Source organism: Cyphellophora europaea (genome assembly GCF_000365145.1).
Source record: "Cyphellophora europaea CBS 101466 unplaced genomic scaffold supercont1.5, whole genome shotgun sequence".
Classification (NCBI taxonomy): domain Eukaryota; kingdom Fungi; phylum Ascomycota; class Eurotiomycetes; order Chaetothyriales; family Cyphellophoraceae; genus Cyphellophora; species Cyphellophora europaea.
Window position 1 is genome coordinate 1402395 of NW_008481811.1, and position 22693 is coordinate 1425087.

General features: G+C 54.5%; 8 protein-coding genes across 8 annotated transcripts; 4 read left to right on the top strand and 4 right to left on the bottom strand.

The window, feature by feature from the left end:
* Positions 1–1171: 1171 nt before the first annotated feature.
* Positions 1172–5236, top strand: HMPREF1541_05814 (uncharacterized protein; the record flags this gene model as incomplete). The annotated part of the gene is made up of 1 exon (XM_008720151.1): positions 1172–5236. The coding sequence occupies one exon, from the start codon at positions 1172–1174 to the stop codon at positions 5234–5236; it is 4065 nt and encodes a 1354-aa protein (XP_008718373.1).
* A 732-nt stretch (positions 5237–5968) lies between these two features.
* On the top strand, positions 5969–7270 carry HMPREF1541_05815 (serine/threonine-protein kinase pef1; the record flags this gene model as incomplete). The annotated part of the gene is made up of 2 exons (XM_008720152.1): positions 5969–6253; positions 6305–7270. The coding sequence occupies 2 exons, from the start codon at positions 5969–5971 to the stop codon at positions 7268–7270; spliced, it is 1251 nt and encodes a 416-aa protein (XP_008718374.1).
* A 677-nt stretch (positions 7271–7947) lies between these two features.
* Positions 7948–9306, top strand: HMPREF1541_05816 (pyruvate dehydrogenase (acetyl-transferring) E1 component, alpha subunit; the record flags this gene model as incomplete). Its single annotated transcript, XM_008720153.1, has 3 exons — positions 7948–8079; positions 8139–8272; positions 8337–9306. 3 exons carry the CDS (start codon positions 7948–7950, stop codon positions 9304–9306), a joined length of 1236 nt encoding a protein of 411 aa, XP_008718375.1.
* A 1163-nt stretch (positions 9307–10469) lies between these two features.
* Positions 10470–15281, bottom strand: HMPREF1541_05817 (uncharacterized protein; the record flags this gene model as incomplete). Its single annotated transcript, XM_008720154.1, has 3 exons — positions 10470–12956; positions 13137–13236; positions 13456–15281. 3 exons carry the CDS (start codon positions 15279–15281, stop codon positions 10470–10472), a joined length of 4413 nt encoding a protein of 1470 aa, XP_008718376.1.
* A 716-nt stretch (positions 15282–15997) lies between these two features.
* HMPREF1541_05818 (DNA-binding protein, 42 kDa) lies at positions 15998–17434 on the bottom strand (the record flags this gene model as incomplete). Its single annotated transcript, XM_008720155.1, has 4 exons — positions 15998–16209; positions 16257–17224; positions 17271–17304; positions 17413–17434. The coding sequence occupies 4 exons, from the start codon at positions 17432–17434 to the stop codon at positions 15998–16000; spliced, it is 1236 nt and encodes a 411-aa protein (XP_008718377.1).
* A 325-nt stretch (positions 17435–17759) lies between these two features.
* On the bottom strand, positions 17760–19998 carry HMPREF1541_05819 (uncharacterized protein; the record flags this gene model as incomplete). Its single annotated transcript, XM_008720156.1, has 2 exons — positions 17760–18041; positions 18088–19998. The coding sequence occupies 2 exons, from the start codon at positions 19996–19998 to the stop codon at positions 17760–17762; spliced, it is 2193 nt and encodes a 730-aa protein (XP_008718378.1).
* A 796-nt stretch (positions 19999–20794) lies between these two features.
* On the top strand, positions 20795–21684 carry HMPREF1541_05820 (uncharacterized protein; the record flags this gene model as incomplete). The annotated part of the gene is made up of 2 exons (XM_008720157.1): positions 20795–20998; positions 21229–21684. 2 exons carry the CDS (start codon positions 20795–20797, stop codon positions 21682–21684), a joined length of 660 nt encoding a protein of 219 aa, XP_008718379.1.
* A 195-nt stretch (positions 21685–21879) lies between these two features.
* On the bottom strand, positions 21880–22479 carry HMPREF1541_05821 (uncharacterized protein; the record flags this gene model as incomplete). The annotated part of the gene is made up of 1 exon (XM_008720158.1): positions 21880–22479. The coding sequence occupies one exon, from the start codon at positions 22477–22479 to the stop codon at positions 21880–21882; it is 600 nt and encodes a 199-aa protein (XP_008718380.1).
* Positions 22480–22693: the final 214 nt, after the last annotated feature.

A 22693-nucleotide genomic window follows, 5' to 3' on the forward strand; every position in this document is an offset into this window, starting at 1 on the left:
CAATCCCCTACTATAGACTACCATCCTCATGCATACGACCTGACGCCGGTCGCTCTGGATTTACCTTCCCAGGCTGACCTGAGTGCCTGTCTTGTTTGACTTCGTGGCGTGAGCGGCCTCTACCTATTGCAGTGTCCTAGCCCCATATGTCATCCGCCGCAGTCTTCTCTGGACGAGATTACCCATCTACCCACTACTGACAACGCGCTACGAGGTCTTCATCCGTCTTTCATACCGAAAGACTCAAAAACCAGGATTATCCCTCCTATACGACTTTCGCTTTCGCTTTCCACTTGCTCATCGGCTGCCTGTGGCGAGCCGCTCTCTTCACGTGCCGCTGTCTTCGCCCCCATCGGCTGTTCCGACTGGCAGTGGCGTCAAACGCCGCCCATGCACCGTTGAGCAAGACTGGCTTCTGTCTAAGCCGCTCGAAACCTGCAGCACTTCTGCATCACTCGACATATGCGCAATCTGTTTTTGGTTGGGTCTGCCTTGTTTCATGTGCCACAGTTGCGTCTTTCGGATCCATTCGACCAAACCCTACCAACATCCGAGTCATACTCAATCTCGTCCTGCATCCTGCTCATCCCCAATATTCCATTGCATATCGTACTGGGAGACGTTGCATGTTCACTTGGCTAGTAATGTTGGAGCAAGTGGTAGCGCGTCTCTGCAGTTCTTGGTTTGATTATCAGGAGGACGCTGGCGGTCCTCGACCATGTCGTACAGACATTCAGCAACACAGCCCCAGCAAGATGCTTCATCCGCCTTTAATGCCTCCGTTGCACGAAGAATTCCACCGACTCGGCCCTTAATCGACACTCAAAAACTACCCTCGAGGACCAGACGACCAGGTTTGCCGTCGTCTCCTCAGGCCAATCCATCGCCTCCTTTAGCGACGAGTTCAGCACCTGTTCGCCCCCGGGCATCGGCGCTACCAAGGTCGACATCAGGACGCGCAACACCACAGTCATCGACATTATCTCCGAACAGAGCTCCATTTCCAGCGCTTTCTGGACAGCCTCGGCCAGCGCTTGTTCAGACGAAATCTGCTCCAGAGGACGTTCCCCTAGTATTCGACGTTTCGTCGCAGCCAAGACACAAACACGACGCCTTCGCCTCTGCCTCTGCGACTCTTGATTCCGCCAATGATACAGTTCTGGGTGTAGCAATGCCGGAGGTTGGAAGGAAACAACGCTCGCCGAACTTACCGCCACGGCTGGTCCCAGAACTGCAGGCTCTTGCCAGCCACACTTCTAAGCCATATCAACATGCGCCTCCGCCTTCAGTGAGCACAATCAGCAGCCCATCGACACGCTTCACGGAGTCGCCAGCGCCATGGAGCGCAGGCACCGCTACGACCACGCCAGTATCTTGGTCTTCTGCATCCCCAGCGTTAACATCCTCTTACGGCATGCGGACCCCCGAGAAGAAATCAAAAACGGTGCCAGTACCTAACCCGCCTCGGTCAAGGCTGCCGAAGCTGCCATCAATTCCACGACCGCCGCCACCTCCACAGTCTGGTGCTTCGGCGGTTGTGGAGAACGAGACCCGATCAACAGAATCTCGGGGCCCGTCCCGCAAAAAAAGCATTCTCCACAGCCCTCCGCCAACGCCTCCACCTCGAACTTCATCGGTCAAGAGGCCTAGCACAGGTGGACGGAGTACGAACACAAGTATCGACGACACACTATCCAGAGCTGCACCATCTGGGCCGCCGACTCGACCGTCCACTGCACCCTCCTCCGCCGACCGTCACGGAAGTCCCAGAGCGCCGCAATTGCGTCGGGAGGATCGCATCGATGATTTCTCTGCTTTCACCACCCATGAAAATTTGCAAGACTCCATTCGGAATGTGCCTACCCGCCCGAGCCGCAGTGGTACCTTCGATCTTGGAGATAGCAGACCTACAACTGTCAACACGCACAAAGCTGCGTTCTCGGCGCAACACCGACAGTTGCTCGAATCAGGCTTCGAAGACGTTACGCCTCATCGGGTAGTGGTGTCCTCCAGTACGGCACAGTCAGACACCGAGCGGGGCCTCGCTGGAGAGAAAAGGGCGCGTTCCCCAGCTCGTCTCGGCAAGTTTTCGAAACTTCGTATCTTTGGCCAGCGAAGCATCTCTTCCACTGATGCCGACAAAAGCCCCAAGAAGCTTCAACGACGAGGTCCTTCCGCCGGCACCGGTCACGAAGGTTATGGTAAATACGCCAAGAGAGGTAGAAAGCAATCGACCGAGCCATCCGGAACAAGTAGTGAAAGTGAGAGATCCCAGAGCAGCACGCGAAGGCTGCCGCTCTTCTCCCATTCTCGCAAAGCGAGCTCCAGCTCTAGGCGGACGAGTCAATCAGATCTGGACGAATTCGCGGTTCCAAGGCTGAACCCAGTCGTTTTGCGAGGAGGCTCACAGACGAGCGTGGCCACGGACAACCCAAGTTCTGATCGCGGATACTTGACATCACCCGATCTCAGAGAGACGACGCCCTCGCCAGCACCAGATGATCCGCCATGCCATTACGACCGTCGAGTACGATCTCCTCTTAGTAATGCAACAAATAGCCCGGGTAGAGATGGGCCAGTCCCTCGTCTTGCTCTGCGGCGATCTCAACGATTCCCCACAGGATCAGAGCCCTTGCGACTGCCGGCTCCAATCCGCACGGACGACCTCCAGGCGCAGCCTGGTATCAACAGCTATGATACCAGCTTGTCCTCAACAATGCCGTCTTCGGCTGCGTTATCGTTGCCAGCAAGCGAGCATGTGTACATCGATCCAGGTCTTTTGAAGGAGAAGAAAGCCCGCAGACGCTGGTGGAATCCGTTTCGAGCACGACCGCAGGGCATGATCGTGCAAGAACCGATCATGATGCCATCATCGGAGCCAGAAATGGCTGTCAGTATTGCTACGGGTCCTGCTCCTCGCTCAATACCATACTATGCTATGCTGGAATCGGAAAGCGAGGGCACAGGACCTCAACAGATTGGCGAATACATGTCTGAGGCTGCGAACCCATCATACAGTCCATCGCCAGAAGAACATGAGGACCGAGCAAAGGCTTCGCGTAACACAGAGTCGATCCTTCTGCCAGCGCCTCCTATCTGGAGCTCTGTTGACCAATCGATGCAGCAGGTAGAGCCGCTCGAACCCTCACCACTAGAAGCAGGACCTCGACAGCCACGACTAGCGCAGGTCGGCCGCATCCCAAAGGTTGTCAGCAGGAGCGAAAGACAGCACAAGCCAAGTCGGCAATCTTTCTCTCAGCCATTCGCGAGAGGTCACCCACTACAACACCCTGCGGGATATAGCCACGACCCTCGTCTGTCATGGGAGGAGCCACCCCAGCTACAGATTCATACCGAGACATTGCCAAGCCGTCCGTTCTTTGAGGTTGGAAATCCGAGTGCAAAGCCCTCAAGCGCTCCGGCTCACTCTCGTCCTGCTCAAGTCAGCTTGCCAGAGCCATTCACCTCAGACCTAGTGAAGGTTTCGTCCATGCACAGCTCTGATGTGTCAACATCGAGCTCGTCAGCGGGCATGATCAGTGTGATGGGACCAGGCATCATTCCAACGACGTATGAGATGCAAGCTCAGTCCTATATGCCAGTGGTGCGACAGCCGTCGGTGTATGCTGAGGAAGATGTGTGGAATGAGTTCGATGACATTATCGATCACGTCATGTCGCCATCGAGGTCCCCAGGATCCAAGTCACCAGAGACTCAGGCTAAGCAACCGCTGCGTCCGCTCGTTGAAACATCAAGCTGTTCTCCTCTCACAGGTCGTCCGGTTATCAGACCTACATCCAGGGGCAAGATGCCTTTCCCAGAAGGTCGGAGAGCAATGACGGACTTGCCGCTCGCAACGCGAGGCACACCACCGGTTATCTTTCCTTTGCCTTTGCTGACGGCCGATAAGTCGGTGAGTGAGGAGATCAGATTACGACGGTCGCGCATTGTTTCAGCGTTACATTCTTCCTACGATCCATCCTCGCCGTTCTCGATGCGTGAATTTCTCAAAGACTACAGTGAGCCACGGGACAGCATGAGGCTCTCGGAAAGATTGAGTGCTTCAACCGCTGCACGGTCCACACTCACAGCACCAGCGCTGGTGGAAGAACCGGAAGCGGAACGCACCCACCAGGACAACGCTATACTGCTAGACGTTGCCGGACGAGCCAAAGACCCAGCCAAACAGTCTGAGTTGCATTACGCCTCGTTGGAGGTGTCTCGGTGGTTGTCGTTTGGACGGGTTCTGTTCTCTCCTGCTCAGGACGAGATCCAAACCCTGCCGGACCGCAACGTGCTTGTGATTGACGGTCTCGGGAACGAGGACTGGTCGATCTACTGTGCGGTAACCTACGAGGCAGTCAAGGCGGTCGTCTACGATCTCAAGGAAACATCGCAATACAAGAAATCTGGTAGCCCACAATCGCTCGGGCACCTGCCAACAAACCATCGCCGAGCCGAAATCGCCACCTTTTCTGAGCGTTTTCCATTCCAGAGCGCTTTCTTTTCGGTCATCGTATTACGGTTCCCACCCGCAATGTCAGAGGCAAAGCTGAAGAACATCATCAGCGAGTGTCGACGCAGCCTGATGCCCGGCGGTCACATCGAGGTGATGTTACTGGACTTCGATTTTGTTAACATGGGGGTACAGACGCGGCGGGCTGTCAGAGAGCTCAAGATGCGTATGGCTACTAAAGATCCCAATGTCAACCTCAAGCCCACGATCGACAGCTTCCAGTCTCTTCTCGGCGGACGAGGCTTTACTGGACTCAGCCGATGTGTGGTGGGCGTGCCAGTGGTAGGGCGTCCACCAGGATCGACTGATTCATCCACCTCGTCACGGTCAAGTGGTGGTTCCTACGCACGTCGACCTGGTGACCCTACTCGTCTGACTAGCCGACACAGTCAACGAGGTCAAAATTTCTCTCTCAGCGAGCTGGTGGCTGATCCATCAGAAAGCGCTGATGCGCAGATTGGAAGAATGGTGTCCAAAACAGCGCGCAATTGGTGGCAGCACTGCTACGAGGCCGGCGTAATACCAAACGGAGACCTCTCACGCAGCATCTTCTCGGAGAAGAAGGTGTTGCAAGAATGCAAGATGCGGGCATCGAGCTTCAAACTGCTGATCGCACACGCACAACGACCAGTCTTCGAACAACGACGACGCACCATGAGTGAGTCGGCGGCAGCGGCGATGGCCACCGCAGGCGCAGCACGCCGGCCGAACGCTGCTTAGCTTTCACTTCTGACCCTCAATATTCGAGACGACGAGAACAACGAACGACACGAATGACGCCAGCATGACTTGAAATGGACGCGGCGTTCAACCAAAAGTTAACCATGTTAGCCTTGAATGAAGTCTTTTTAGCGAGTGACCGACTGATATATTGAATGATTTCCCTAATTATGGCAAAGCAAGAAGATACCCTTGTCGTTACAGAACCAAGCGTCAGCTCGATGTTCATGGTGCTGGACGATTTTGCATAGCAGCAGTGGCAGAAAAAGAGTCTGTCTGAATGGTCCATCCCATTACACGCATGTGGCGCAAGCCAGCAACACAGATCGATCGATAGGGATCTGGTAGGTACGGGCGGTCGAGAGGCCGCTGGCGGCTTGCTCGCCAGTCAGCGTACATACATCTGAGACAAATAATAAAGTAGATATGCCACTCTCTGGTTCACATTTGACTGCTATCTCAGGACGACGCCTATTTCCATGTATTCATAGTAAGGCGTCTAGCTGAACCAGTGAATGACTCAAGGTCCAGGCGCGGGGAAGCGCACCTGAAACGGCGCTCTTAGGTGCACCCCCACTTGGTGTAGGCCCCGCCCGGATTGCCGCTCTTCTGCCTATTCCTGTGGCGGTATTGATGCACGCCCTCACTACAACTGGAGCACCATCAATATTAGCGAGTTCCATATTCCGCGATGATCTGAAGCTGATCAGATGTTATTTTTCGGGCTTTGTCATGTCCAAGCCTTTGCCTCATCGTAGTTCTGTTTCTTCCACTACTTCGTCGCATAACAACCAACATTCCACGCAGTACGCCCAGTCCACCGCCCAGTCTCAGCAACCCCTCCAACGTCCTACCGTCCAGTCGTTCCTTGATCGAGTCACTTCGCCAGGCACCGTCCTCTACCAGCATTCGCGAGTCCCGCCTCCGGGCAAGACGTGGGCGCAGGAGACACTGAAGAACAATCCGAAGGTCATGGACAATCGACGACATCCCAGCTCATTCCAGCAGCTCGAGAAGGTGAGATCGAAAATAACACAGTAATATGTCCGGCCAACTGACAGCCTCTAGCTGGGCGAAGGCACCTATGCCACCGTCTACAAGGGTCGCAACCGCCAGACCGGCGAGCTTGTTGCCCTCAAAGAGATCCACCTTGATTCCGAAGAAGGCACCCCTTCGACTGCCATCCGCGAGATCAGCCTTATGAAGGAACTGAAGCACGAGAACATTGTCACCCTCCACGATGTTATTCATACGGAGAACAAGCTTATGCTGGTTTTCGAGTATATGGACAAGGACCTCAAGAAGTTCATGGACTCGCGCGGCGACCGTGGTCAGCTCGACCATGTCACCATCAAACGCTTCATGCAGGATCTGTTACGGGGCACGGCTTTCTGCCACGAGAACAGAGTGTTGCATCGCGATCTCAAGCCCCAGAATCTGCTCATCAGCATCAAGGGTCAATTGAAGTTGGCTGACTTCGGTTTGGCCAGAGCGTTTGGAATCCCTGTGAATACCTTTTCCAATGAGGTTGTAACCCTCTGGTACCGCGCCCCCGATGTTCTCCTGGGTTCAAGAACCTACAACACAAGCATTGATATTTGGTCCGCTGGTTGTATCATGGCTGAGATGTATACCGGACGCCCACTATTTCCCGGCACCACCAACGAAGACCAGCTCCAGAAAATTTTCAGGCTCATGGGTACCCCATCCGAGCGAACCTGGCCCGGGATTTCACAACTTCCCGAATACAAATCCAACTTTCCTTCGTACGCCACCCAACAACTGCACATTCTGCTACCTCAGGTTGATCAGCTGGGCTTGGACCTGCTAAGCAAGCTCTTGCAATTACGCCCCGAGAATCGAATCAGTGCCCAAGAGGCGCTGTTACATCCTTGGTTCAACGATCTCAACAACTATCAGGCTCAAGGTCGAGCTCAGGTAGGGCAACAGGTCCAGCAGACTCTGGGCCACGGTGGAATGAGTATGGGGGCGTATGGCACACAACCAGGAATGGTCCAGCCGGGGCAGTACTAGGAGGACCCCCGACCCACGGGTGAGCTTGCTAGAGTTGGGTTGCCTGAAAGATTGGCTGGGGTAAGGCGAGAGAGCAGCACAAGCAAGGCTCTTTCACCTAGCGTATTGTATGCCTTCCCCTTGGATCCATTACGAGAACCGTATGATACCAAGACCGAGGAGGACTACTGGACTCAGGTGGGGATGGCAGTACATACTTCGCCGCCGCAAGGGAGGAAGCCGCCACTCACATATGACGACTTATCTTAGGAGCTGGAAAAGTCGTGTCGTCTCGAAACGAATGGAAGAGGCAACACGAAGCGCGGCAGCAAGCTGTGTCTAGCCACGAGATCCATTTCTGAGCCACCACGGCCAGGGAGTATGGGCTTCAGCAGAGGGGACGAGGCTTGTCCCCGAGGCTGCAGGGCAATCAGTCAGCATTAATGAAAGTAATTCGAACCATGAGTCGTTGAAGCACTGCACGCACCGTGGTATACCCTGCTCCGAAGCCATGTAGGCGTTGAATCGTGTGGTCTCCCCGATCCACCGTTCAATTGTCGCCAAGCAAGCGTTGGGAGTCTGCTCGCGACTGCTCCATTGAGCTCCGCAGCCACTGCCTCTCAACATTTGTCTGCATCTCCCATTTCACTTCCTTCTCCCCTTGCCTTCTCCTCTGCTCTGCTCTACGACCTGTCAAGATGTTGTCGAGGGCTTGCATCCGCAGCTTCGGCCTGGCTGCTGTCTCTCGGAGACAAGCCTATGTCGCCGCCCGGAGGACTGTTACCACCGATGCTGCTAGCTCGCATGCTGAGAAGGATGATGTCCCAGATGTACGATAAAGGCTGCCCTGCTAGCCAAGAATGACTTGCTGATGATGGTGGTGAAATAGGACGATGATGCGCCATTCCCCGTCAAGCTCTCAGACGAATCCTTCGAGACCTACGAGCTCGACCCTCCTCCTTATACTCTCGATACCACCAAGAGAGAACTAAAGAAGATGTACTATGATATGGTTGCTGTTCGGTACGTCCCAGACCTCGGATACCTTCTCCAGCTCAGCGCACAACGTGTCTAACAATTCCTGCAGCCGTATGGAAATGGCCGCCGATCGTCTCTACAAAGAAAAAAAGATTCGCGGTTTCTGCCATCTTTCTACGGGTCAAGAGGCCGTCGCTGTCGGCATCGAACACGCCATCACTCCCGACGACGCCATTATCACCGCTTACCGATGCCACGGCTTTGCTCTCATGCGCGGCGGCACTGTCCGGTCCATCATCGGCGAGCTGCTTGGTCGCCGCGAAGGTATAGCCTACGGTAAGGGTGGCTCCATGCACATGTTTGCGAAGAATTTCTACGGTGGCAACGGTATCGTCGGTGCGCAAGTGCCCGTAGGCGCCGGCATCGCTTTTGCCCACCAATATACTGGCAGCAAGACCACCACGCTTGCGCTCTACGGCGATGGTGCTTCCAACCAGGGCCAGGTCTTCGAGGCCTTCAACATGGCCAAGCTATGGAACCTGCCCATCCTTTTCGGGTGTGAGAACAACAAATACGGAATGGGTACATCCGCCGCTCGATCTTCCGCTCTGACCGAATACTACAAACGCGGCCAATACATCCCTGGCTTGAAGATCAACGCCATGGACGTCCTGGCTGTCAAGGCTGCAGTACAGTACGGTCGCCAATACACTGTCGAAGAGAAGGGTCCTCTGGTTCTGGAATACGTCACGTACCGCTATGGTGGTCACTCCATGTCAGACCCTGGAACTACGTACCGTACCCGTGAAGAGATTCAGCGCATGCGCAGCACGAACGACCCTATTGCTGGCCTCAAGCAAAAGATCCTAGATTGGGGCGTCTGCAGCGAAGATGAGCTGAAATCCCTGGACAAGAAGGCACGCGAGGATGTTGACAAGGAGGTTCAAGAGGCTGAGGCAATGGACGTGCCACCAACCACACCTCAAGTCCTGTTTGAGGACATCTACGTTCGGGGCTCCGAGCCAGCATACCTGAGAGGGCGGACACCCGATGAGACCTTCTACTGTAAGTTGCCTTAAATGAACGCGAAGGAATAATGTTAATATAAAGCCAGATGACGAAGCCAATATCCCGAAAGAGCGTTCGGTGCCTGAGGGTCATCCCGAGCAGAAAATGGTGTCCAGCCCGAACTCGCGACAAGGCTCTGCTCTATGAGCTCTGCGGCATGCAACTTCAACTAAGTCTAGATCATCACGCTTCGCCGTGGAATCTGAAACGGCAGAGCCATACCGATGGACGTTGATGGCTGTCGCGGACGCATCCGAGCAGCAGGGAAAGAGGAAAGTACAAAAGCTTCTGAGCGACTTGGGCACTTTCGTGTATGTTTAATGCTTCAGCGCAGCTTTTGGAAGGGCGCTTTTCATCGTCATGGGTAGTTGGGGGGAATAGGAGATGAATATGGCGGTATGGGGAGAGTGTTATACAGAACAATCCATGAATCCGTCATCCAGGCAATCCAATGTGTTTGGTCCCATCCTCTTATCCGACAGCACTTCCGTACCGGGCTGAGTACGTGGTGGTCACTGCTAGATGGCATCACTACGCTGCACCCCTTTCGTGTAAGTGAAGAAACTCGCAATCATAATGCATCAACCATATTCGGCCTGACACTCCATACTTTCGTTGGTCCGGACATTGTTGCATTCACCTGTGCGGAGGCTTAGATTCCCTACCACTATGGTGCAGATACTGCCACCCTCTCAGCGTCCCCATGACACGCGGTCTCAATTTCTAGTTTCGTTTTCCCCCTGCCGCCCCCTCTGGCATATCCCCCTCCCCAGTCCGCTCTTTCACACAGAGATAAAGATCTCCTCCCCATCTCCTCTCTCGCGTATTCATGCCATCTACCGCCAACCAGCCAAACAACCAGTCAGAAATGCAAAAGTCCCTCCTCATATTCATACAGACCGACCAAAGACACACGCACGCACGCACGCACCACCAGCTATGCAACCCCGTCTTCTCACACAAAGACACACACGCACAGAAGATAGATACGATAACAACATGCCGGAGAATTGTGCATATCCTTTCCCTCATGATACTTCACGCCAGGATTGCCACCGGTCGAAAAAGTCCCGCATGCCCCTTCCGTGAACGCCTTGTCTTGCTTGGTTGGAAATGCCCCAAAAACGCAAACAAGAAGATCCTCTCTCCCCAACCTGACCTTAAGTCTCTACCTTTACAGTTCTACCGCTTCCCCATCAATTGGCTGGGAATCAGGGTGTTGGCTATGGCTTCGACTTCGACTTCGACTTTGCTGGGGAGTCCGACTCCGACTCCGACTCTGGCCTCGGTGCTGCCATCCCTCTGAAGCGATATTCTCAGGAGGATCGTCCATTTCTACATCGTCATCGCCATGCACGGCCGCCGTCTCGGTATGTTGTTGAGGCTTGTCGCCAGTTTCGGCCTCGTCATGCATTCCTTCAAGCGGAGCATCAGTAGTGCCATCGCAAAACAACGCCGGATCTAGTACGTTCTTCTCGCGCTCGTGCTCGCGCTTGACCCAAACATCGCTATGACTTTCAGTCTCATGGTCCGTGCGCCAGAGTGGCTCCTTTTCCTGCGTCGCTGACTCTAGGGTCTGCAGCTGCTCGCCCGAAACAGGTGAGGCCCCATGTACCTCTCCTGCTGAGGCGTCGCCAGGCGATGCCGGCGCATTATTCGTTGTGGGAACTGCATTGGCGTGGGAGCTGGCTGGTCTTGGGGGATTGCTGCTCGCAGCCCAGACGTTGGTCTGGGAGCCTCTACGGCCACCGGCACCGCTCATAATGCTAGTGGCAGATGTAGACGCAATCGAGGTTTGCCGTTGTATAGATTGAGCGTTGGGAGGCGGAGGACTTGGGCCGTGGGCAGACGGTACAGAGCCCTCCTGCGGGTTCGTTGCAGGCATTTGGGTATTTTGATGGCTTGGTAGAGGTGGCGGGACGCCGACTTGAGGGTTCACTATTTGATTCTGTACGAAAGCAAACTGGTTTGGTTGTGAAATGGGTGATTTGACGGGCGATGCAACTGCTGGCTGAGGTGGTTGCCATTGATTGAAGACTACAGGCGCTGGCGCAGCACTGGCGGGGGAAGCCCAGTTTTCGACTGCGAAGGTGCCACTCCGGGTGGCGACAGGGAAAGGGTAGGAAGGCTGCCCAGGATTTGGTGGGGCTGGTCCGGCGTAAGGAGACTGCGAGAGAGGAGGCGCATATTGGCCTTGACCATTGAGCATGGGGGCCCCTAGGTCGGAAGGGCTGAAAGAGAGTGGTGTGAAAGAACCTTGAGGTGCAGGTTGGAGTTCTCGAAGACCTTTGGTAGTTGAGCCGTTCGGCAACATGCCAGGCATGGGAGCGCTGTCACGGCGGACAGTCTTGCTGTAGCGGCTGGCGTCCTTCTGCCGGGCCTCTGAAACAGAATGTGGTACAGCATCGTCGCGACCATCCAGGATACGGAGGCGGCGCTCAACCAGATTTTGCAAACGCTGTAGTTGAGAGCGCTCGTCGCGAATAAACATTTGCTCGGCGCGCTCGGGCACCTCGGCTATGAGGGCGTTCGTTAGGTCGGCAAGAGCATCGCCATAAACATGATCCTCTTCTGCGCGAGCCATCATGCTGAGGTTTAATATGGCCTGCTGTTCCGGCAACGTCTTGCGGCGCAAAGCGGCATTGGCTTTTGCCGTCTCGACAATGGACAGTGCTTGGGATCCCTTGTAAAACTCTGGCTCCTTGATTGTGATGGTCGTCTGCATAGGTGCATGAAGGACGGTTCCACCCGTAGGCCGGTAGTCGCGGGTAGTGAAGCGCGGAGGACGGCGACCGTTAGCGGTGTCAGGGTAAGTCTTATCCTCATACCAACTCTTCTTGACGCGGTCGATGAAATCGAGCCGGATAGCCTGTTCGGGTAGTCGATAAATGCTACCCTCCATATCAATTTCTCTGATGGCAGGGCCATCTGGGGCGAGCTCGACTTCGATAACACCGTTGTTGCGAAAGCCACGAGGAAAGTCAACATCCAAGGGCTTTGCGTTCTTGGGCCTGCGCAGGCGAGGCTGTCCACCAAGATCGCCAGGAGCAGCCTCTGCTTGCCTTCCAAGACCAACGAGGTCTTGCTCGATATGCAAAGGACACCGCCAGCTAGCATTGGGTTTGTCACCGGCTCGTCGGCGAGGTGGGATCGCTAGTGGAGGATTGACGCAGTCAAGATGCCATTTGGCATCGCAATAGTCACAGGGTACCAGGTCCTTCCCATTGGTTCCGAGCCCACATCCTTTGCAAATGTTGAGCTTGCCTTTGGCATCGCGAGGCTCTTTGTAGTTTGGCTCTTCGATGAATCCAGCACGGTTCATCTTGGGTGGATTGTTGATGCGAGGCTGACCAAACTCTGCATATTCGCCCTCTTCGCCAGTGCGCACGCCTTCGAAGTAGTCCCGAATGCCATCGGGTAATATGAAAGCCCTGGGAATGACGTGGTCCAGTGAACGCAGGGCTTTGCCAAACATGGCTTTGGAATCTCCTTCGTCCTTGGTACGTTTTGCTTGACATTGTGGGCAGAACCACTCGCCGATAACCTCTTCCTCTGGATCAAGTGGCGGCTCGAGACATGCATGATGAAAACTGTTAGTACAACCATCGCAGCATAGTAGTTTGCCCTCGCCGCCACATGACGCACAGAACTCGTCGTTGTCCTGAAAAACCAGAATGTCAGTTGCGGCCTCAGTAGAATGGGGCATGAGGTGGTCTATGGATGACAGACTGGGTTGGAAAAGCAAGGAAGGGGGAAGCAGAAGCAACGGGAAGCGAAACATGACAGTTGGTGAAGACGAGAGCCAATGGTGAAGGTGGATCAGAGAGGGCGTTTGTCTTACCTCTTGCGACGAGTCCGCCCCATTGCCGAGCGCAGCAGCTCGCCGAGGCCCCGCACGCGTGAATCCCGCCGTGATGCCTCCGTTCTTCGGTTTGTTGGGTCTGTAAATCATTGTATCAGCACGCGTGTGAGGCAGAGATGGTAATATGGACAAGGTGTTCCTGTGATGGCGCGCGTGGTTGGGAATTAAGCGGGTGGGGTTTAGGCTTGGTGCCTAAAAGAAGCACGTAGATATTTTGGCCACGTTGCTTGCCTCACTCTCCTAATACCTTACCACACCTCAAACAAAGCAAGAAATAACCAACGGAAGTGTTACTCACGATACCATCACACGTGCTGATTTGCGTGCGACTTTCGCCACCGGACCCTGGCTGCGGGTAGAGGCTCGAGGCGTCGCCGCCCTGGACTGATCAGCTCCGGGAGGCGGAGGTGGTGCAAATGGTGGAGCGGGCGACGAGGAGAGCGGAGTGAGAGCCTCGGAAGAATCATCGTCATCTTCAAAAAATTCATCATAGGCTCGCTTTCGCGCAGTGCCGTTCATCAAGACCTTGTCGCCAGCTCTGGTACCAATTCGCAGCGTCGGCACCTTGTGCGGTTTGGCGGGCTCCGGATGAACAACTGGCGGGCGAGGGTAGTCACCGTCCTCAAGGGTGTTGGCTGGATACTCGTCGTCGAGATAAGACGGTAGTTGATGGCGCTCGTTGACGACAGGGCGAGGAATGTAGTTGTAGTCAACCTCGCTCTCCCTTAAAAGTCGCTTGCGCCTCTTGTCGACATCAGCCTGCTCCTGTTCAGCTTCTTCCCGAGCTTGCTGCGACTTGTTGAGCTTGTCCGAGATGATTTTGTTGGCGGATGAGTTGAAAATCGAATTTGGGTCGGTGTTGTTGATGGAAGAAATATTGTTGGCGAGACGGGCGGATCTGGAGCCAGTGGCTGCAGAGGGCCGCTCGCCCGCTTGGCGCCTTCCAGATCTGACGCCTCGCTCATCACCGCCAGCCTCCTCCTCAACCAGTCCTGGCGGTGCCAATTCTTCGGGAATGGATTTGGCCGATGAAAGCGATGAGGTAGTCGAATTGCTGCGTGAAGGCCGTTGCCGAGGACTTTTGCCACGGCCTTTGGGACCAGGGCTGCGACTGACCGTAGCATCCATTTTAGCTCGTCGCGATGAAGGAGAGGTAGGATTTGATTTGGACGACGGATGCATCTGCGAGGACAGAGAAGGCCGCATCCTGAAAGGGGACGTAAAAGTGGATGGTTCATCACCGGGTAGTGAAGAGGGCAGATATGCCCCTGGCCCGAAACTGGTGCTGTCACCCATAACACTCTGAGAAATCGCACTGGAGGAGTGAGCCGAATTGCGTCGGTGCTTTTTGATTCCTCGCTTGATGAATTTCTTGAAGATGTGCAATTGCTCCGGGGTAGGACTTTGGTGAGCGATGGCTTCAAGCACTACCCATAGCTCGCGCTTATCGTTGGCGTTTCGTCGTATTTTCTCGAGCCCAGGCACCAATCCCCAGTCTCCTCGCTCTTGAGCCTCTGCGACAGCTCTGTTGACGTAGCTCTGTACACGTTCCTGGCGGAGGTGTTCTTGTATCGAAGTAGGCTTGAAAGCGCTGGCCGACGGCGCCGGGGTCGTGGAAAAGGTCGATTTGGACGGCGAGGGCGTCGTGTCCATGGGGTGATCTGATCTCATTTCTGCCACATCTCTATTCGATGGCCGTCCTCTTGGAGGACTCGAGACGGGTATTGGGTCTGTTTCTCTCGCCAGGGGTTCGGTATCCATTGGGGAGGCTGTGTCTGCAACCTCGCTGTCCATTCCGTGCGAACCCACCTCATCGTCTGGTAGCGGCGTGCCCCGATTCGATGGTCGGTTGAAGGTCAGCTTGAGCCGTTGCAGCAGCTTCTGCGACGGAGGGACGCCGAGCGGTTGCTGTAGTTCCAGGACTCCGAGACGCTCGAGTCCTTTGTGGTCCTTGTAGCTGGGAGGAAGGGAGCGGACAGGCGGCTCGCGCCATTCGGACTCATCCACTTCTTCCTTCGAGCCCGCTTCCGTCTCGGTCGGCCGGTCGCGACCATCGTTGTCGACCGTGACCGCTGGAGACGAAACGCGGCTCGACATGCGATTCCTCAGACTGCGAGTCGCCATCGCCTCCACAAACGCGCACTTGATTGCATTAGTCCACCAACAAACATGTACACGATAGAACGCCACTTACACTGCCTCGATCAGAGGTCAATTGCTCGTTGCAGGCCGCGACGGCAAGTGCAGATGCTATGCAACGGGTTGGTTAGAAATGAGGAAGGAAGCGGCTTGGGGACGCAGGTCTGCGCTAGAAGGCGAGCGGGTCAAGGGGCAAGGCTGGGCTCCTGGCTGTTATGGCCCGGGACTTCGCCTTCAATCATCCGCCGCCAGGACCACCATATCTACAGTCCTGCGCATAGAAAATTATAGACAGCTACTCTAGAGAAGAAGGCTGACCAGAATAGCTCAAAAGCGGATCGATTTGATTGATTGTGCTGTGAGCAACATTGTGCTGCGATCTCCCGTGTTCCTTGTGGCAGTCAATCGCGGGTGACCAGGCTACAGCGCGACCCGACGTTTTGAGATGAATTTCTATCTGCTTCAGCGTGTTTAGGCCCCTAGAAGCTTTCGCGTTAGATACCCTTCTCCATGAGCGGTCCTTCGCCCTATGTTCTCAGTTCGGGATCTTGGTTTGGCTCTTGTATGGATCATTGGGATTGGCCTCCTTTTCCAAGGCTGGAATTGATGCCCCAGCAGTCTCGGTGCCAAGGGCACTTGCACATCCTGCAGTTTCTATTGTCGAGAGCGCGACATTGTTACCGACACGGCGTCTCAGCAACTTATTCGTCGCTGTCGTCGTCACTGTCCTCTTCCTCCTTCTTCGCTGCCTTCTTCTTCTTTTTCTTGTTCTTCTTGGCTCCAGTTGACTTGGACAGTGGTTGCTCGAGAATCTTCAGAATCTCTTCGTCCTCGATCTTCTTGTCGGACTTTACCTTTGACAGGTCCAGAGGCGGAGGCGCTGCTAGTCTTGTAATACCATTTTTAGTGATAGCTGTGTAGTGCTTAGCAACGATATTTCGTAATGGCTAGGTTACTTACCGATGGTGGTGAAAAGCCTGGTCACAGCCGATCCATCAGATTCCGCAGATGGCTTGTACTCGCGCAATACGCCAGCACGAACACTCTCAACGACTCCGACCTTTCCGGCCCGTTCGTCGTCAAGTTGCCGCAAGCTGAAAGGGAAGTTGCCGAATTTCTTGACAATTTCGGACAAGGTCTGCCGAGAGCTCGGTCGCTTGAGACCGTAGGTTGTCGCCGTCTTTCGCAGCAGGGTCGCACGCTTGTCGAGATCCTTGATCTTGCCGGATCCTAGACTCATGCCGATCTCGACGCCAAAGACATCACCAACCTCTGGAGTGCCCTCGCCCTTGGTTCCGTCGGAAGGAGAGAGAATGAGCTTCTTCTTGCCCTCGATCTCGTTCCGCTCGAACTGCCAGGAAGTGGTCTGTTGGACCACTTTGACGTCGTAGGCTTTGGCCACCTTTTCGACCAAAGAGCTGATCTGGGAGTGGGTAGGAGCTCGTGCAGATGCAGCTTTTTTCTTCTCTTCCTCGGTTCCGCTTGCGAGTAAGCCCGGAGGAACCATCAACCGAAGTAGCAGCTCATTGGCATAGTATGTTGCAAGCATGACATCTGCATCGCGACCCGTGATCTCAGCTTCCTTCCCTGCTTCTTTTGGAACAATCACGGTATCACACACAATGGCTCCAAACCCGTCAATCTGTGCGCCCAGCTGAATTTTGACTAGCTCGCCAGCACTGATTGTCAAGGCTGCGTCTTCTGCGTCTGAGTGGAGCGGGGTGAAAGGGGTGACATGTGATGCTGGGGAAATGGTCGTTGGAGTAGCGATGCCCTTGAGGACTTTCTTGCCCTTGTAGACTTTGGCAACCTCCTCATCAAGCAACTTGTCGCCTTTCTCGCAGAGCTCAACGATTTTGGCACCGTCGGCAAGCCATGATGAGACGGTTTCGAGGACCTTGTGCGAGATGCCTGCGGCGGTCTTGTACCTAGCGGGCTGTCAGAGCGGAAGAGAATGCGGTTGAAACAGCATACTTTGTCAAGGTGTCCGGATTGCTCAGGCTGTAGTCTGCCAACATGTTAGAACACAACAAGGTATTTCTCCTTCGCTAACGGGTGCAAAAACATCAAGCGGAAGTCCATCAGAGCAATCAGGAATGAAAAGACGGCGACTCACCAGCCTCCGCGGCTTCGGCCATGGTGACAGGAACAAACAAGTTTGGCGATTGAGAGGAAGCAGCGACAAATTAATGAGGCCGCCCTGTGGTAGTCTCTAGGAGCGCAAGACTGACGTTGTGAAAATTGGGGAGTAAATCGCGTGGCCCCTCTGTGCGATGTCAAATGCCCCGCAGTCAACAGCGCGAGTCGATTCCGTGCCAAAATTCAAACATCCGCAGAACAAGAAATGATCATTTACAGTTTAGATCAAGGGATACTCCCGAGCTAGACCGCTGGCCGCATCCATACATAGTCCAGTGTTGTCGTCGTTACAAACTACAGCGTCCAAGCCGCGCATGTTTCTTCTTAAGCCTCACGTGCTACGCGAGCGTCCACCGTCTCGCGATGCTTCTTGTTCTTCGAATGAGACTCGAAGCCATTGGCGAAGTAGACCTTACCCAAGCAGTCTAAGCATCGAACTCGTGGTACATACTTGTGCGGAAGGTGCTTGTTCTCTTCGTTCGCCGGTAGGAGCTGCTTAGTCTTAGGGTCGACGGCCGTATGTTTCATTAATGCTTCGAAGCGGTCATTTGGATACTGCTTCCGAAGTTGCTCTAGACTCAGTTTGAGCCAGTCGGGTACCGGGGGCTGGACGATATTAGTTACAGACGAGCTAATTTAATGCTGCACTTACTGCTTCGCTGTTAGGCTCGGCATTCACCGCACCATAGAGAGGATCTGGAATATTGGACGACGGGCCAGGGGTGGCAGATGATGATGGCTTCGGTGACGGTGCAGGTGCAGGTCCACCAGCCAACTTCAGTGGACTTGGAGCAGGTTTGTTCTGCAATCCTGGCCGGGGGCTTCCAGTAGATGCCTGAGCAGCTCTGTCCTTTGCTCTCCGCTCACGCATCCAAGCGCGATACTTTTCTCGCGAAATCTTGAGTTTGATAACCATTTTCTCCGGCTGCGATTCTTCGTCGCTCTCTTCTTTGTAGTCTCTCTTTCGCGTGGCCGACCGTGCGTCATGATGGGGTGTAGTTGATTCGGGGGTTGCGGATCGGATCGATGCGAAGCCACTCAAGTTGGACCGGATGCCAGCAGTTGCAGTCAGGGCTGCGTTTCGCATTGTCCCTCTGGTCCGTGCGGTACCTTGGAGAAGATGTGCTGGGATAGCCGGGGAATCAGGCGCAGAATCCTCACTTTCCGAGCCATCTGAGTCTTCGAAGTCTTCGCCGCCTGCTCGCCTTCGCGTCCTGGTCGCCTTCGGCATGCGGAAGATTCGGCTATCTTCCATGGTCAAGGCACCGCCAGGAATAACGGACGAGACCACCAACGATCTGATAGTTCGTTGTCGGTCTTTTAGGTCCGGCAAAGCGGGACCACCACGGCGATTGGTAGAGCGCTTTTGCCGCCGCTGCTCACGTGAGATAGACAATTCGGTCCTTTCAAGATCCGCATCGTTCAGCTCGTATAGATACGGCACATAATCTTTGGCCAGTTGGTAAGGTCGGAAAGTGACAGGCATTGGTGATGGGAGGAAGTTCTCATAAAGGTCGGGGTCCTCGATCGGTCGACCATCGAACGCGTAGCCTGTGATTTGCAGGGACTTGGAGAAGAGCTGGCACTGCTCGCGTATCGAGTGCGCAATTGCCGTTGTGAACTCACCAGCCAACGAGTTCTCCTGGGTCAGCTGTTGCGCAAACTCTTCGGGAGAATTGGAAGCATTGTTTACTTCCCATTCGAACTGATCAATGAGCGTGTTTTGTCCAATGGTAATGTTCAACTTGATAAGGATGCGCATCTCATCGTTCTTGTATGCGAAATACGGGAGATGCGGGTCGAGCGGTTCGTCCTCCGGATAGATCTGTGGGCAATAGTCGGTAAGCTGCTCCCGCATGGCGTTGGCGACGTAATTGACAAGAGGCCGGCATTGTTGGACTTCAAGACCGAAATCCTCCACCAGCTTCTCTGCGAAATATTCAATGTTGGTGGTGCGATCGTGCAGATTCCATGTAAAGGTATCGCGCAACTTGATCTTGCCCCATTCGATGTCTAGACGTATGGGTACAAGCTCCTCTTCTTGTTCGGCCTGGATGGCTGTCTCTTTTCTTGACACCCTTGGTGGCAGTGTCTTTCTCTTCCCCGGCCTGCGGTTTCGAGGGTACATGACGGGATTGGGGAGCTTTTCGTCGGTGCGCGGATTGCCAAAGCCTTCATAGCCAGCGCCAAACACGGAGCCAGGATCATGTTCCCTTCTATGGCGTACAGTCTGATAGAACTGAAGTTCCTGCTTCTTCTGTTGGAGGAGAGTAGCGTGGGCATTGCGATCAGCAAGGAGGGCTTTGTGCAAGTACTCGCGAGTTACGTATTCGTCCGTCTGCAGGCGCTCGAGAGGGGTTTCGCGCTTTCGTTTTCGAGTGGGACTCTGACTGGCTCGTCGCGACTGTGTTTTCGATGTTTCGCCATTCTGAGTGATGCCGGCAGCGGCCAAAACTTCCTTAGCCTTCTCTTTCCCTTCGGCGATCGTCGACGATGGCAGCTGAGAAGGCGTCTCCGTTGCAGGCCCTTCGGCCGTGGCGGAGTCTTGCTCGCTTCCGCTCATATTGTTGGCATTTCAGATATACAGGATGATTGTTACTAATGAGGTTGGGCGCGGGCAGACACCTGGGAGCGCGTAAGGTTAGCATATGCGCCCAAGCCGGTAGGAGGCAGCCAATTCAGGAGGGGAAGAAAAGCAGGCCGCTGGGCTCCAAGTCCATCGAAACAGGAGCACTAAGCATCAAAGACAACCCAATCGAGGAAACTCATACATACCAGATTGCGCCTAGGCTGTTTGCGATGTCAATGGACCGCGTTTTTGCTGGATCTGTCGCGACGAGACAAATGCCGCAGTCGTTGCAAGTCCAAGCGCAAAAGGCGCTAACACAGCGCTAGACCTCTTTGGTTGTACAACCTCGCCTCAGGTTTGGCGCTCTTCGGATCAGTGAACATCGGTCAATATCCGTAGAACGATCCTGATCAGGACACCTGCAGCAGCCCGTGTGGCATATCCTGGTGCTATGCTTACCGGTTGTGTCTGGACGCTGACATCGTCCCAGGCTGCTCTCCGCGCCTTTCCGGAGCACCCCCATGCATCGCTTCGGCTTCGGACGCTAACACTTCCGCGCCCTTGAATCAACACGTACTCATTCCGCACTCATCAGTCCGACGAATTGCCCGTATAGGATATTTACGCTATCAGTAATGGTAAAAGATTACAGTGTGGAGTCGCTGAGGATTGCTTTCTAGCTGCGGCGCCTTTGGGCCATATCATACACGTATAAATACCAGGCTTGTCAGCCAGCTTAGCATCAATCAGCTGCTTTTTGTAAGTCTCGATCAGAAAGCCACCACAAAGAATGTCTCTCTCAGAAGAATTATCAAAGGTCTACGACATATTTCATACAACCGCACCACCGGCACTGACTGTCCCAGTCAGAGATGCCACATCCTCTATCAAAGCTGCCTTTGACCCATCCAAGGCCATCCAGCCAGGTCACCAATTCCCATCATTTTCCTTGGATGATGCTAATCATCACACCGTCACATCGGAAAGCCTGCTGGTAAGTTACTGATTGTCGAAAGACACCAATTAAAATCCCGCCACGTCGGAAGGGCGCTGTTCCCATCATCCGTGTGCACGTCTGCATTCTGGCGCCGGACATAGATACCCTTGTGGTGGACTGAATGCAAGAGTGTCCCCATCAATATCAACTCCAGAGCTCAGCTTTCGGCTATCAGTTTGTCACCTTTGAGTATCATCACTGACTCCTCTCCTCCAATGTCTATATAGTCTAAGGGCCCGCTACTCATCACCTTCTACCGTGGCTCATGGTGTCCATTCTGCAACTTAACCTTACGCGCCTACCAGCAGCATCTCCAAGCATTTCGCAAGCGAGGCGTCCAGTTCGTTGCCATCACCCCCGAGCTCCCTGATACCTCGATCTCTTCGGTGGAGAAGCAAGAGCTGGAGTATCCCGTCCTATCAGACGTCGGTTGCAAGCTTGCCCGCCAGCTAGGCATCGTGTGGGCTCAACCAGACACTATGCGTCCAATCTTCGATCACCTGGGCGTGGATTGGGATAAGGACTATGGTAACGGTGCTAGCGAGCGTCTAGAAGTGCCAATCCCGGCTACCATTCTCGTTGGGAAGGACAGTGTGGTGATGGAAACATTCATTGAAGCGAACTATCACGAGCGCCTGGACCCGGAGATTGCCCTATCGTGGCTGGACAAGCACCAGCTTTGAAGTTGGTCCAAACGTAGGACATTACAGATGCAAACGTGTATTGCTTGAGATAATCCCAATATCGTCCGAGGCCTGTCCGCCCGCGTTGCTAACATGCGGCACCTCTCAAAAAGCAAATGACATCGTCACTCTTTTCTGCAGTATTAATCTCCTCCCATAGACCTGTTGCGATTCCTGAGGCAGGGCCTTTTCAACTTACTCTTTGTTGAGAATATTCACTCCCACATCGATACCAAGGCAATTCGCCACATTGATTAATCCAGCAGATTCACAGTTACTGGTGATGCCAGTAGGAGAATCGTCGCCGGCAGGGGGGTCGGTACTAACAGGAGGCGTGCTGTCAGCAGGCGTGGTTTCGGCCGGTGGGTCGGTAGGGGCGCGTGGTGCGGTGCCAGGAGAAGTACTACCGGCCGGGGTCACGCGATCTTCCCAGCCGTCCCTTTTCTCGCGGGCAGCAATGCCATTCAGCAAACTAGCATCGACATCGACATCAACGCAGTTAAGCGCGTTGATAAGACCAGAAGTCCTGCAGCCGTCGTTGCCCGATGGGTTCGAGTCTTCTGGGCTTGGCTGAGGCGCGCTGCTGTCATCCATGTCATCCTTTTCCGTTGGGAGGAGACCGCCATTCAGCAGGTTGACGTCGACATCAGCATCGACACAGTTGAGCACGTTGAGAAGACCGGAGGTTTCGCAGCCGGCAGTGTCAGATTGGATCAAGGCTCTTGGCCCGGTGACCGGGAAGGCGTGAGCAATAGCGACGACGCTGGCGAGGGAGATGAGTGGTGAGACATGCATTTCGCGTAAGTTGAGAACGAGTGGGTTGCTTCAAGAGGATGAGGTAGCGAGTGACTGTTGAGCCCTGGAGCTGCTAGGGCGAGTGTAGTGTGCTGTGGGGGGGGGGAAGTCCTTCTCCTTGCCATCGACGGCTGGTCTTTATAGCTTCCGTAGACACGCTTTCATCGGGCTCTCAGGACATCCGGCGAGACCTCCGTACATCAGCTACACATTA